Here is a 15,907-nt window from a genome sequence, read left to right as displayed (position 1 = left end):
GGCTGCACAAGCATTTGCGGTACCTACCGCAATACCAAAGTGCCCTGAGAGTGCAACACCAGATGCACCCCTGGGGCACTTCCATAATATGGCCCCAGGAGTAGTCATCCATGACCTCTAACAGGTGGGGACTGAATTGGATTGGGCCAAATGAATCAACTACTATATGTGGAGATATATTTGTGTGCTCTCAACTCTCTAGGACTTTTAACCCATTTTTTAGGTGCCAAAAGACGTTTTGCTTACAATATAGTCACGCTACTGGCCACTGAAAGTGCCGTTGCGCCTACTAAGGAGTGTTGCATTACAATGCATGAAAGACTATATTATATGTTAAATGTAAAATTTGGTGATATATAATCCTTTATCTCCCACACAGTTATCATTTTTTATTCTTTTTTCACAGAAGAGGCCATGTTTCGTAATACTTTTGCCAATTGCGAGCACCTGACCTTAAAATGGCACTATATAAGGTTATGCATAAGGGAGAGCATTTTAAGGTTAGGCTTCTATTTGAGTCCTGACATAATGCTTTAAAAATAAACTTATTACATCCATTATATATCTCAGTTTTAATCTTGCTATAATTGGTTACATGATGGTGATGTGAAAGAATAGCAGACTTCTAGATTTGTCGCCTGCACTGAAGGAAAGTGAGCAATGGTAGGAAGATGCCTGTTGCTGCAATTGGGTTGTGCCCAATCAGTTGGCAGGATTTTTTGATTTTTGGTATACCCAAATTTGAACTTCTTTTCTGTGGGTGAGTCTCATTAAATGTGTCAAACCCACAGTAATCACATGTCAAATGGACAGCAAGTGTTTACTGCCAGTGCCTACCTTTTAAGGTAAGGCCACTGCGATGCAGCTTGGGTAAAGGGCACTGTTAGAAGGGCTTGCCTCAGGGGAGGACAGAATATGTACCTGACCACCCTGCGCCCCATCCTTCCGGGAGAAATAGTCGAGCACTGGCCGGAGACCCCCTCAGGGCTGGGTCTCGTACCTAGCATCGTACACGCTGATTCAGCACCAGGCAACACAGAGACACCACACCGTAGATTCTGGAGTACGTTTGCTTTATCTAGAAATATCAGGATCTTTATGATCCGCAGAGGCGTATGTACAAGTAGAGCAAGGGCTCACAAAGTCTCGGTTAGGGTAGGGGTAGCGGGACAGTCTAGGATCGGGGTCAATGCGGGAGCGTATCCGGCGCACGGCTCTCAATCCTCGAGCCGGGGGATATGAGACGATCTTTGGGGCCCAGCCGGACCGGAATGTCTCTTGAGTGTGACCAAATCTGCAGGACTCGAGTCCGGGTGTCGGAGGTCGGACAATCTTCCAGGAGCCGCGAGTCGCTCAGCAGGGCTCAGAGTTCTCCAGGGTGCAAGGTGAGCCGCGACCACGTCAGCAGGGCTCGGATGTTTTTAGGCAGAAGTCCGTCTCTTCCAGGTGGAGCCGCGACGCTGTCTGCAGGGCTCACCGAAGTTCCAAAAGTTCAGTCGGATTTTGGGAGGATGTTCTTCAGCCGCGACCACGTCAGCAGGGCTCGTTTCGTTCCAGGATTCAACTGCCGAGGGTCCCAGAGCGCCCCTTGTTATAGGGTGACTCCTCTTTGATGTCCGGAGCCCTCACGGGCAGGGGTCTTAGTGCCTGGGGGTCGTTTGTTGGGGGTTCCTGCCACGCGGCCCTTTGATCCTTTCAAAGCGGTTTCGGGAGGGATCCCAGACACGCAGCAGGCGTGGAGCCAGCCCTCAGGGTGGCCGGAGGGCCGATCGAAACCATCTCTTGGGAGGAGGTTAGGTGTGAATGAAACCACTCCTCCCTCTCCTGCTCGCCAGGAGCTCTCTCTCCCCCCAGCCGGCATGGCGCGACTAGGCCGGGGTTGCGCTTGAGTCGAGGGCGGCCATCTGGGGTGCTGGGCCGGGTCACTGGAGGCCGCGAGGCCGATGGAAGGGGAAGGATGCCCGGTGTCGGGAAGATGGAGGGGAGGACGTGGGTAACCCCGGGTTCTGGGTCGGGTAGGCTACGCGTGTGTGGGGTGTAGAGGTTAGTCTGGTGTCGCTACGGGTCTGGATGGGCCACGCCACGAGGCCGGGTCCAACAGGCACTTGGATCGTTACACATGAACATGTGTAAACACATGTGTAATGGCTGAGTGTGTAAAACTACTGTTGCGCTCAGCCTGGTAACTGCGCACAGGTAGCCTGGCGCAGAGGGGACTCTGCAGGATTAGATATTGACCTGGGGTAGGCCTTATAATGTTAATTTACACTCATAGGGAAAGTCAGCATGACTTACTGTTTTGTCTGTAGTGAAACTTTATCTTACATATGGTGGGAAAACTCCCTTAGAGTACATTTTGTTCTCCCCTTTAACCTTCAAAGTCCAGTGACATAACAAAATGGGGTGCAACCTGAGCGAGAAAACCAAATCTGAGAGTTCTAAGAGGATATCTGTACAACATATGGGTCTCCAGGATTGTCATGTTTCAATGGGTAGAACCTGCTCCCTGTACAGTGCACCACTTTGGGGGTGAGGACCTCACCACCAGGAGGAAATGAGCCCAAGATCATCCCAATCGACCCAATGGGCACCAAGTTATGGAGTTCTTAAGAATGATGACCTTTGACCTTTTGAGAAAAATGAAGTGTGGGGCTCTGCTGTGTTTCCTGACTTTACCCCCGGGATGGGCAGGTGCCCAGGGGTCTGCTTGGAATGTATTTATTGAATTTCTCAAGGGAGGAGGCGTGCATGGGGCGCCCTCCTGGATTTGAGTTTTGTCTGCGGGGACCCCATCTCCCCAGGGGCCGGCGGAAAGAAAGGAGGAGCCCCTCAGCCCACCCCTCAATGGTGGCGGCCCGTTTCAAAGAATTATTTTTCTGTTACCTAGGAGGTATCCTGTGCCCGTGTCTTGGGGGAAGGGGGCAGCCACCACAATGAGAACACCCAGCTCACAGAAGTGGGCTGGGGATAAGTGCTGCCCTCTCCAGTGGCAGCACAGAAGACTGCTCGCTGAGCTGGGCAGCTGGGGCCACACTCCCCAAGCTTCACCCAACAGAAAAGGCATGCAGGTTGCCAAGGTGGGACTTGGCACCCCCAAAATGAAAAATAAAGAGAAATAATGGAAAAGAGTCATGCGGCGCAAGGCCGCATGCCAAGGAAACAAATAGTGTCTCTCCCTGGTACAGCAGGAGAGCCGCTCATTTAATTTTCACTGCTCCCGGCTGAAGGGCCCCATCATGCCCTGCAGGGCTTAACAATTGCATATTTGTATTGCTTTGTGGTGGCCACAGGAGGCCAGGGGCACCACCAACAGAGATAGAAACTGTTGTGGAGGGCTGAAGGAGTGACAGCCACTCCCCAGGAGTAATACTGAACAACTGACACTATGCTCGCGGGATCCAGAAATCCATGACCTTCTAGAAATGTTGCTTACTTTTTCAAGCACTTCCAAGACTCTAGCTTCTACTTTATAGTTGGGCATGCAGCATCATCTAGGGGCTTGTTTTATGGCTGCCTAAAATGTAGTCTGAAGGTGTATAAGAAAGATACATGGCAGAATCTATAGTTGGATTTTATGTGATCAGAAAGTGACACCCTCTCAGGGTTGTTTTTATCATTGCAATTTTGTGGTTCGAAAGTGTATATAAAGCACACAGACACATATTGTGTTAATTTTATAATGCTGTGTTGATGTAATGATGTTGACAATGATTATTGATCAAAGTGGATATACTTTATTAACACTAATAAGTACATTTACACATGGTTATTAGTGATTATTGCAATTACGCAACCAATGATGGGGTTTTTAACATGTGGTTTGTTGATCTTGAATCTTTGACCATGCCAATAGACTTACCTTATATGTTAGAATGACCCTTTAGGGGGGTCAAATGTGATTTCATGATGGTATCCAATGTATTTTCAGACTGCCTAATGTATATAAAATAATTTTTTGAGTGTTATTATTGCGGGCCAGTGAATGGTTATTACTAGTCCACAGCACCTCTCCTGAGTAGGCCTTGGATACTCTGCTTCGCTACCCTCAGAGGGCCCGATTCACAGAACTAACTTAAGACAAAATCCTAAACGTACTACTTTTGGTATTCACAGATTGCACTTACTACTTTTGGTATTCACAGAATGGATTTACGACTACTAACTTTACGTCCGCACTTGGGCTGGAGATTCTGGCCCGGACGGGGGACTTCCGGCCCAAAGGTGGGGATTCCGGCCCGGAGGTGGGGATTCAGGCCCGGAGGGGGGGGATTGCGGCCGGTGGCGGAGATTTAGCCATTGCCGAAATCTCCACATCTGGGCCGGAATCTCCTCCTCTGGGCCGGAATCCCCACCTCCATGCCAGAAGTCCTACCTCCGGGCCTGAATCTCCGCCTCCGGGCTGGAATCTACGGCCCGTGTGCGGACGTACAGTTAGTAGTCGTAAATCCATTCTGTGAATACCAAAAGTAGTAAGTGCATTCTGTGAATACCAAAAGTAGTACGTTTAGGATTTTGTCTTAAATTAATTCTGTGAATCGGGCCCAGAGAGTCAAGCGCTACAATGGGGTGCTTGGTTCCCATTGAGAGGAAATTGTAGACCTATTACTTGTGCACTCCACACAAGTAATAACCAATTTCCCACACCCATTTTACCTGGTAAGCTAACTGATATCTCCCTAAGGGCTTTCAAGATGTTTCTGCCAGTCTCAGCCTTATGTCTGGTTCTCATGTCTTCTTTGAAAGAGTTGTCACAGGGACAGTCGAATGGGCACAGTATCAGAACGCCATGACTTTCACCCAAACCACGATGAAAACAACAGTCAGAACAAAACTAACACCAAACAACATCATCGATTTGGAACTCTTAAGAAAAGACATTCTACAAACTTTGCTTCTATAACATCCCAGACATCTGAAAAGTAAATGGTTATGCTTGTCACCATATTTTCCAAGCAAAATAACATTTGAAAAGCAACAGCAACTGCTGCTGCCATTTCTATACCAATCAGAGCTCAGACGGGCAATCTGTGTTGATATTGCACTCCTGCATTAGAAGCAATCAGTTGTTAAATTGATTCCTGTCTTGCACAGCTGAGTGAACATTTACATTATTTGCAGAGTGAGCAAATATAATCCCTCTACCTTTTCAAACTTCCTTTTTATTCATTGAGGCCTCTGTGGTCCATAAAATAGTTCTGTATTGCCAGGAACCTTTTTCTGAGTAGCTGCACTATTTCCTATAAACCGGCTCAAAAAGTAGCCAGATCAAACAAACAAACAGTTATGGGAGGAATACTTTGTCTAGCCACTGGCAATCTTGTGAGTTAGCATGCCAACCCACTGTTTTATGTCCACCATGCCACCTCTGATTGGACTCAGCCATTTGCAAATCCGTCTCCACCCTGCTCCAATAATAACAATCCAGTCCAAATGGCCAGATCAGGCCCTCCCTGAACTAGAAAACAAGCAACCAAAGGCCAGTTTTACCCTGACTGGGGCTCATCAGTAGGGTGTAGCTTGGTTCCAGTGGCACAGCGAGCAAGGAGCCCACTTCTGGGCATACCACTGCCACTTAGGGAAGTACACCAAACAACCTGGGGCTGCTTATGGTCCCTTCTGAAGGGGGCATCACCTGGCAGTTCGAGACAGATTTTGCCCATGAGGAGCAGTGTCAGCACTGATTTGCATACAGTGGGCCTTTGTCTAGACTAGCATGGTGTGTGAAAAACTATGTCCTGGAATGCAACCCAGAGCCATTGTCAGTGGCTGAGATTATTTCAAACGTTCCACCCATCAGCTTGTTTTTGTTCCAGTTTACCCCTCATTGTACCATAGGAATCAAGCCATCTCTTATTGATAAGACCTACGTAGTTTGAAAATGGCCTGTGGCTGCTTGTGATCCTTTCTCAAGGGGACCTTGTCTGGCAGTTGAAGATTGACTGTTCCCATTAGTAGGAGGGTCAATACTGATTCGCATAAGCAGGCTGTTGTTTTTAGTGACATAGTGGGTGAGAAACGATGCACTGGAATGTGGCCAGAGCACTTGCCAGTGGCTGAGATTAATTTAAGAATTCCATCCCTCATCTTGTTGTTGTTGTTGTAGTTGACACCTTAAGTGCAAAGAGTATGCCCGGATGTGGGTCTAATGCTCACTATGCCATAGGACTCAACCTATAACTCACTGATTAGACCTATCTAGGTCAAAACCTGTCTGGGGTTAATTGTGGAGGTTCCTTTTGGAGGGGGCCTTGCCTGGTAGTTCAGGACAAACTGTTCCAATGAGGAGCAGGGTCTTTATTGATTTGCATCAGGCAGGTCTATGTCTAGAGTGGCACTGCGGGCAACAAACGATAAACTGGAATGCGGCTCAGAGTGATTGACAGTGGCTGAGATTAATTCAAGCATTTCATCTATCACCTTGTTGAAATTGCAACTAAAAGTATCCAGGGCATTCTCGTCTAAAAATAATGTTCAATCATTGTGATTGATATTGTTGAGGAGAAAAATAATGCCTTCACTGTAAGCAGTAGAGGAGGGAAAGCGGAAAGCCACTGTAGGCTTTGAACTGAGTCAAGCCCAGGGGCATAGCTACCAATAATGCAACAAGTGCAGTGGCACCGAGACCCAGGGTGGTGAGGAGCCCGCTGCAACCAATTATAAATGTTATTTACCTTACAAACCAGTTGATGTGGGACCCTTTTTTTTCTTCTTTGCACTGGGGTCCATGGTACCCTTGCTACTCCACTGCTCAAACCAGATGGCCTGGTCTGATTCAACATGGAGGGCCTCTAGACTCTTGAATCAAAAGCGAGCCAAGCTGAGCTTCAAGTGCAACCGGTCCAAGACACTCAGCCAATCTAATCCTTTCAGCGATTAAGCCCCGCCAATGCTGTTGCTGCTTCCATGCACTCCCCTTTCAAGTGGCTACCAATTACTTTGGCAGCACTTGACTTGAGTGAAAGAGGAGACAGAAAACGGAGAGAAAGAAACAGTGGAGAAGAAGAAAGGTAGGTCAGAGGAAGGTGGATAGTTGTCAGGAAGATACAGGGCAGAGTGGGACATAGATGATTTTTGCATGGGGAGCAGTGATAAATAGGACAGAACGCAGGAGAGGAAAGAATTCCCAAGGAAGGGGGTTGAGGGCTGTGTGAAAGACCAGTTGGTCTGGGAAGAGTCAATAGTGTGACATGCCTCACTGTGACTGTCTGCACTACCGAGCCGTCAGGGGCATCCACCAGTCAGAGTACACCCATCCCCAGCCATGGGCTGGACTTCACCTAGTCTGTACAACCAGCTCCGCCTTTCCCGGCCCACTATAATGTGATATTTTTCCTGTAATGGCTCGTGTTTTGGCTATTAGAACAATGCCTTGTCCGTAGCTTGGTTCTTCCCATACATTTTCTGACTTCCCCACCTCTAGAACGCATGGCTGACCAGTGGCATATGGAAACTTTTTGCTGAGCAGTAAGTGTATATGATGATTTGAATCCATACCTAAAACTGTGCACTCTACAATTCCCAAACAAACTCACACCCACGGTCTCGCTCCCATTTTCACACACATGTACGCTCTTTCACGTCTACACACATGCTATCACACCCACCCCAATCACACCCACCCCGCTCTCTGTCTTCTTTTTCTGTACATCTCTCTCTCTCTCACACACAGATGTATGCCAGCACTCACAAACACACACACTCTCTCTCTGCTTCTTTGATTTCAGGTACCTTATTAACAAGTGTACCTATGGACTGCAGTGCTTGTTCTAGTGAGACATCTTCTTCGGGGGCGAGCTCTGCTTTTGGTTCTTTAAAGCTACAAGGGTAACACTGATTCACCCCCATCTCACAGCACTACTGCTATGCCAATAATATTGACTTTAGTGTGCTAAGGCATGTTAACTTCATCTGTTCATGCCTATGTTTGCATGCTTTAACACAATAGAGCCAGACTATACAGTTTAACCATGCTTGGCTTTTTTACCAGCTGGTAGGCCAGCTTCGGAAATTATGGCTTAAACCTTGTTTTTGTGCTGGAGCTATAGTGCAATAAGGGAGGATGTGGATGTTTCTATCTATTACAAGTGACACTTTAGCTGTTTTACACTATTTAGCCCTGTTGCTTTTTTATTGTATCATTTATATCCTTGTTTTACTTTACATTCTAAATTATATTCAATAAACACAATTGTTTAAGAAATTCCTACAAACAAACAACGTGTAAAATTAAATTATACCAGATTTATTTTTTATTGTGCTTATTGTATTTTAATAGAAATGTATGTGCCATTGATTTATGAGACTAGTTTTAAAGCAAAGCCTTTCGATTCATTCACAATTGAACCAAATGATAGCCTGTGCCAGGACAAATGGATTCCACTTGGGCGTTAACAGACACATTTGGAAGTACAGTAAGCAAAAGTCTGTTGTAGGTGTAGCGTCCTCCCCATCCTGGGTACCCGCTAATGACTACGCCACACTTGGAGCCTAGTATTACCTGCCTTTATTCTTCTGCATATAACTGCGAACTCAACATTCTATACCAGCCTTCATTCCATTCCGCTCTAATACTTACGTCACAGCTCCACTGAGTCAATCAGGACTCAAAAGAGTTTTGGCATTGCTAACCAGTAAGACACTACATTTCCCCCGCTGTTAAATGAAAAATTACATTTTCTTCCGAAAAAAAAATATATATATATATATATAATTGAATCTCTTCAATCAGTCTCTTTGACGCTTTAATTGTTCGACCTCATCTTGTCATGGGAAACTGGGAACTGTCACCCTCAATGTCCAGGATCTGCATCAACGGTGTAGAGGCGCCAGCAGTCCCTAATGTTTCAGAACCAGTCTCTCCTTCAACATGTAGATCTTGTGAACTATGAGTTAAATGCTGAAAATTAGAAGAGTCTCTGATAATAGACTTACCAGGGCGTTGGGCAGTTACCACGTGTCCCTTGGTAGACACCACTTAAAAAGATTCAGCATCAAATGAAGAGCATAAGATTTTCTTTTCCACATTTGGCTGGTGAGCACTCGATCTCCTTTCTTAAAAATGATGTTCTTTGCGTGTCGTCTTTTGTCAGCGTAAGCTTTACATTTTTTGCTTATGAACCAAATCCTTCTCACAAGTTGCATTCTCATTTTTCTCTCTCAGATTGGTCCATTGAGGCAACTTGGTTGTCATTGCTCTCCCGAACATCAATGCCGCAGTTTTTTTTTTTTACCTGTGGTCGAGTGAAGCTTTCAGAGTAGAGTTTAACACAGTTTTAAAATCAAGCTTTTCAAGAGTAACATGCTGAAATGCTTTCTTTAGCGTACTCATAAGGCGCTGAACAAGTCCATTGGCCTGTGGCCACAGCGGTGTGCTCTTCTGATGATTTATATTCAGATGATCTAAGAAACCTCTGAACTCTTGACTGTTGAAAGGCGGACCATTGTCAGGTTTCACTTTAACTGGAATACCCCATGTCGCAAAGATGCCATCCAGTCTGCCAATTACTCGATCTTGAGTGGTAGATGAGAGATCTTTAATTAAGGGGAAATGTGAGTATTCATCAACAATCACCATCAGATGATGTCCATTGTCAAGTGGACTGAAAAAAAGTCAATGGCTACTCTCTCCCATGCATGCTTCGGGAGTTCTGACATGTTTAAAGTGTGCTGAGTCATTTTTGTAGAGAGGCAGTTGCATAGATGATAGGCCTTTAATTCCTTTTCAACTCTCTAATTGAGACAAGAAAACAATACTCTGTCTTGGAGAGCTCGTTTTGTGGCAATTCTACAATGTCCTTCATGGGCCACTTCAATTATTTTCTGTTGCAGACTCTCCAGAATAACGATTCTCGACCCTCACAATATAACTCCTTCCTTTGTTATAGACAGTTCATCTTTGAGATTTTTGTATTTTTGATATTCACCATCACAGGTGAGAGGTTGAGTGTGTTGGCTCCATGACTGATGTGTAATTATATCTTTCAATTTTAGCATGTTACTATCATGGCTCATGGCAATGATAATCTGGGCTAATGAAATTACAGCTGGTGTATTTGATATTACAATGAAATGGATATAGGCTTCAGTTGACCTTGTACAGGCACTCTGGAAAAGTAGTCAGAAGGGTTCTGATGCTTCCCTGGAGGATGCACCAAGGTATAATTGTACTCTTGTATTCGTATTCCCCATCGTTCAGTGTGAAGAGGCATGTTGATCTTTGGATTGCCATATATAGTCAGTAAAGCTTGATAATCAGTTACCAGTGTAAATGGCTTTCCATACAGGAATACATGTAAATGTTCACAAGCCAGTACCAAAGCTAAACTTTCGTTTTCAGGCTGTGAATAAGCACGTTTGGCTTGTGACAGACTTCTACTTGCATATGCCACAATATGCCTTTGAGCATCTGGGTGTCTGTTATGCTGTGCAAGGATAGCGCCTAACCCAACCAGGCTAGCGTCAACAACCACATTTCTATGAAGCTTTCGACCGAAGTATAGTATTTCAGTAGCATTCTTAATGGCGTGTTTGATTTTCGTAAAACTTTTCTCACATTCATGTGACCAATAAAATTAATCATTCTTTTTCGTCAAATCTCTCATTGGAGCACTTATAGTGGCAAAGTATCGTATATATCTGGAACAGTAACTGGCCATGCCAAGAAATTAATGCACCTTAGAAACATCTTGTGGGGGATCAGCATTTGACAGAACTTGTACTTTAACATGATCAGGTGTCATACCCCCATCACAAAAGATATGGCCAAATAATTTTAGCTTTGACTTACGGAACTCCACTTGTCTGCATTCAAAGTCAAACCTGCATCAGCAAGTAAATGACCTACTTGTATGAGAGCTTTATCATGTTGTTTTTGTGTGGCTCTGAAACCAATATATCATCGCTATAGTTGAACACATTCACGAAAGGCTGTATGATATGTTGAATGATGTCTTGAAACAGTTCTGCAGCCAATGACACACCATGATGTCTCACCATGATGTCGATCAGAAAGCATTCTGACCGACTCCTTGTCAAAATCGTTTCCGACCGACTCGGGTTCGGGGGGGTCTGACCAAACGATTATGATGGTTCCGAACACCGTTCTGGTGGACTCCCATTGACTTCAATGGGAGCCTGTGTTCCGATCGACAACACAGGCTCCCATTGAAGAAAGGGTGGTTGCGGAAAACCTTGCACCCTGTCGCAGGCACCCCATGGTGCCTGCCACACTGTGCATGGTTGCAAAGAGGGGTCCCATGGGTTCCCCCATGAGCCACAACCGGAGGCCTCCTACGGGTGAAGGGGGGCCTACTACGGGCCCCAAAGTCCGTTTCCGTCAGCTGTTTCATGTCGGACAAACTGAGTCGGAGAGGCTGTCTGAATGTGACATCGTAATACACTGGTCGGAAACACGGTCCATAGAGCTGACAGACTTGGAGTCTCCGAATGCCGGCCGGAACCGAGTCGGACAGTCCAAACGGTTACCTGCCATCATAATCGGTCGGTCAGAAAAGTTTATGGGCGAGTCGGACAAATGGGTTCTGACTCAGATTGTGAAAAATCCAAATGCCATTCAGAGCCTTTCTGGCTTACATCATAATGAGGCCCTTAGTGTTTTGTATTGAAATAGAAAAGTTGTAATGTACCTGTAATTTTCTTTGAGTTCCAACTGATGATTACCTTTATTCAAATCAAGGCGAGAGAAGACCTTTGCACAATTTAATTGTGTAATCATGTCAACAATGTATGAACCTGAATGTCGTTCTCGTTCAATTGCTTTGTTTGCCTAGTGCATGTCAATGCATATGCGTATAGCTCCTTCACTGTCCTTTTTGGGCACACCACTATGGTAGAAACCCATGACGTTGGAGCAGTAGAATACTCAATATCATTCTTAAGTAATGATTCATGTTCTTTTCCAACAGCTTCTCATAAATGAAAAACTGTTTTTCTATGTCTTTGACCAACAGGACAGGTATCTTCATTAACTTTACTTTCATAGTCTTATGCTTTCCTAAACCATGGAACAATTAAGGTAATTGACTTACTATTTCATGGTGAGCATTCATGTTGTAGTCTACGGAAATCATTCCCATATCAGCAGCTGTGTTGAAACTGAGTAAATAGTCGCTTGACGCTGTGCCTTGAAGAACAATGATGGGTGCTTGTATCTTAGTTTTCTATGGTTTCATTGTTGCTACAATGAATCTTGACTTTTTAAAGGCGCCCATGCAATCCATGTATACACCTTAGTTTTCGATGGCATAAGTTGCGTTAATGGAGACAATTCATTATATTTCTCCTTAGGCAAAATGTTTATTGTTGCCACTGTCAATAATGAAAGGTATCTAACAACCACTTATCTTCAGTGTAATCTTTGCACAATATTTAAATGACTTTGGTGCTTTGGCATATTGACTTTTTTTTACTTGCATTTTTCTTCACATGCAGCCAGTCCAACATGTTCATGCTTTTCTGAGGTAAATATCGACTTTAGGCTATGAGGACAATACTTGAGTTGCATTGGAGTTTGAATGTTGAAGACCCATTCTTGTAGAAAATTATTAACTCTGTATTTTGAATATTGTTCCATTGCTGCCAGGACTTCTACATACCACACCATACACAGACATTAGGTCTCTCACAGTGGGATCAATTGAGCAAAGAGCACTGCACACTTATCTTTGGAAACTGTGATACTGTATGGATTTAATACAAGTATATTTTTTGTAAACTGACCAAGTTTTGCTGTAATTGTGTTCTTTGTGTCACTTTTACCGTTTTGATATTTGAAAACCTTTGTTAGTTATTCTCAACTCTATGGAGATCTGGCACCATTGTTTGTGCTACTGTTCATACACCCTTGGTTCCTGGTGTTTTTTGGGCTGCCCCTGTTTTTGGTAGTTATTGTAACTCAGGCACTAACTGAGACAGACAAGGCACGTACACTGAAACAGACAGTCTCATATCTTTGGACAGGGAATATGCTTTTTTTAAATCTGTTTATTAGTTTCCTTGTATATAGTGTAATAATATTACATCAAGGAACATAGGCAAGTTGCATAAGCCACTCTTTTTGGCCTTAGGTTACACACCTTAATGAGTATACACATCAATAACGTCTGGTGAGGAGCAGTCAGTTAGCGACAGCACAGAGGTCAGCTACCAAATGCATATTAGTATTACAGGAGAGCATTAACTACCAAACTTGATGGCTCTTAGGACAGGCTGTCTATGGAGATAGGTACAAGTATAGTTCTGCTGTAGGATCCTTTTGTAGTGACAGTCTGTGAGCCAGGCTATCCCTCTCCATCCTGACCCATCAAGTATTGTCTGAATGGCGTCCATATAGCTTGTGGTCAGGCTTGTTGCGGTTGTAGTTCTGCAAACTCCTCTGCCGCCTCCCTGCCCATCGCAGCATCTTTGGGCAAACAGGAAATATGCTTACAACGGAATATGCGATTTACTGAGTGAGGGATGGAATGCACTAACAGTGGGACAGGGAACACAGTTATACTCGACCAGGGAGGTGTGAGAAATGAGGTGGAAATGTAAGTGTAATGTCGCACATCCAGACATCATTATTGTGAAACAAACTCAGGGCCCGATTCACAGAACTAACTTAAGACAAAATCCTAAACTTACTACTTTTGGTATTCACAGAAGGAATTTAGTAGTATTAAAGTTAGGATTTTGTCTTAAGTCTGTCTTAAGTCTGCTTTAAGTCTGCTTTAAGTCTGCTTTAAGTCTGTCTTAAGTCTGTCCTAAGTTTGTCTTAAGTTTGTCTTAAGACTGTCTTAAGTCTGTCTTAAGTCTGTCTTAAGACTGTCTTAAGTCTGTCTTAAGTCTGTCAACTCTATGGAGATCTGGCACCATTGTTTGTGCTACTGTTCATACGCCTCGGAGGTCCCAGGAGAATCAGCCAATAAGCAGAGGCAGCAGTCCTTCACTCCTCAAAGAGTGGGATGAGGTCAGTGAGACTGATGACCCCACCGCACTCTGGGAGGAGCTGTCACTGATTGACACTCAGCCCTGGGCACTTCATAGTTTAAAACTGAAGCTCCCAGGTCCGAGGCAATCAGTGACGCATCCCCTTGTCATTAGGGGGAGGGCTAGGCGGTACTTTTGTCACACTGAGGAGGTCGCGCCCACAGGGCTGTGAAATCCTCTGCCTGGAAAAGTTCAGCTCAGGCAGCCAGGAGCCTGCACATTTAGTGCGTGTTTTAGCTCCTGGCTGTCTGACCTGAACAAAAAGAGTGTCTGTCAGGCTGACCTTTGCTCAGCCTGACAGACACTCTTCTTCTCTGAAAAAGTTGAAGGGGTGTGGCTGAGTACAGGGATGCATTGACAATGGGACAAAGAGAAAACTCTAACACAGTAACAGACTGTAATAAACAGACACTCGGATAAAGAAAACACAAGCACTTTGTTTGCAATGCATGGACTCTGAGAGAGAATACACTGACAATAGGAAAGTGAACAGAATGAAACAGGAACCAAAACAAGGGATAATGAATGCAATAGCACAAGGGCATTGGGACAGGGAATAGGACATGTGGACACAGATACTAGTAAATCGCGACATGAGACGTATGACATGGCTCGATGAGAGAGAAACATGGACACAGATATTAGGACAGGGAAACAAAGACCCTGGAGCAAACAGGGAGAGACTGTCACTTCCACTGAAACAAGGATACACAGGAAAATCGCACATGGAGAAAGGGAGATACTGATGCACACACTGACAGAGGAGCTATTGAACACAGTGGGGCACGGAAATAGTCACACTACATTTCATACCTACCTTTAAGAGGACCAGCCATTGACCATTCTATAGTCTGTACTTACTATTTTAACTCCCTGCAGACATTGATAATGGGCAAGTTAGAAAACGGACCGGGGCCAAAATACCTGCACTTTTAATTTTTTGATTCACTCGCTCGAAATTACCTAAAACATCTCAGGGACCGGTCCTCATAGCCCACTGGTCCCCATAAAGATAGTCTTTGTCTGATTCTGTCAGGGTTTACCAACATTGTACCCAGCAATGTCAAGAGGACATGTGAGTGTTGGATATTACGCCATATAGAACCATATAACAAAATGTACCGAAATAATATACAAAGGTTTGCCTTTTAGATGGAAATGGTAATGTATTCTGCTAAACAAAAGGGACACACACACTATGCACTCTAATGCAACACTGGTAATATGTTTGACATTGATTGATTTCGGTACAAAAAGGAGAAATAAAAATGTGTACTCATTTGCCTTCATTCATTTTATCTGTAGAGAGTCATTGTACACGAATGTTATTGGTTGGACACCAACTAATGGTCCATTTTACTGCAATTGTTCGCAGCTGACAGCATATTTAGCAATGCTCTGGCAATAATTTGGTCTCTTTCTCTTCCAGGTTTCTCACTTAGACAGGATGAATATTGAGAATCACACGGACTGTCACTGCAGCACCTGCTACTACCACAAATCTTAAACACTCTGAAGACTTGACCACAGGCAAACCATAAATTGGAATATTTTAATGTCTGTTTTTAAAGCAAGATTGTTCTCAGTCTTGGGGTTTGAAATCAAGGCACTTGTGTATGATGCATTTTTCCTATTTCCTTCAGGTATACGAAATCTTAGATAATTTCTTTTTAAACTGAAATAAACCATTTTGCATGACAACACAAGGACTGGTTTGTTTACTGCAGGCATCATTTTCATGAATATAAAGGAGTTTGTCTCGTAAGAGTGAATCACTGCTGTGGATATGAAGAGAAAACCTTCTATGTGTACATTTTCTAGATGAAGTTGGCCGGAGTTCTCTAAACTAATTTGAATGCGCAAAGTTAGATATGTAGTAATGTACCATGTGCCATACTCTAGACGGATACTGCAGGGA

The 15,907-nt window shown here is 44.3% G+C and overlaps 1 protein-coding gene across 4 annotated transcripts in view; it reads left to right on the top strand.

Annotated features, from left to right (window-relative positions):
- Nucleotides 1-15,621, top strand: part of CGA (glycoprotein hormones, alpha polypeptide) — a 67,856-nt gene extending 52,235 nt beyond the window's left edge. For all 4 annotated transcript variants that reach the window (XM_085609217.1, XM_085609215.1, XM_085609218.1 and 1 more), the window contains exon 4: nt 15,419-15,621. In XM_085609217.1, coding sequence (XP_085465343.1) covers nt 15,419-15,496 — 78 coding nt within the window. In that variant the 3' untranslated portion in view covers nt 15,497-15,621. The remainder of the gene's footprint in view (nt 1-15,418) is intronic.
- Nucleotides 15,622-15,907: the final 286 nt, after the last annotated feature.

The sequence above is a fragment of the Triturus cristatus genome, chromosome 6 (assembly GCF_964204655.1).
Source record: "Triturus cristatus chromosome 6, aTriCri1.1, whole genome shotgun sequence".
NCBI lineage: Eukaryota > Metazoa > Chordata > Amphibia > Caudata > Salamandridae > Triturus > Triturus cristatus.
The sequence above is the reverse complement of the archived record's forward strand: the minus strand, read 5'-3'. Positions and strand labels throughout refer to the sequence as shown.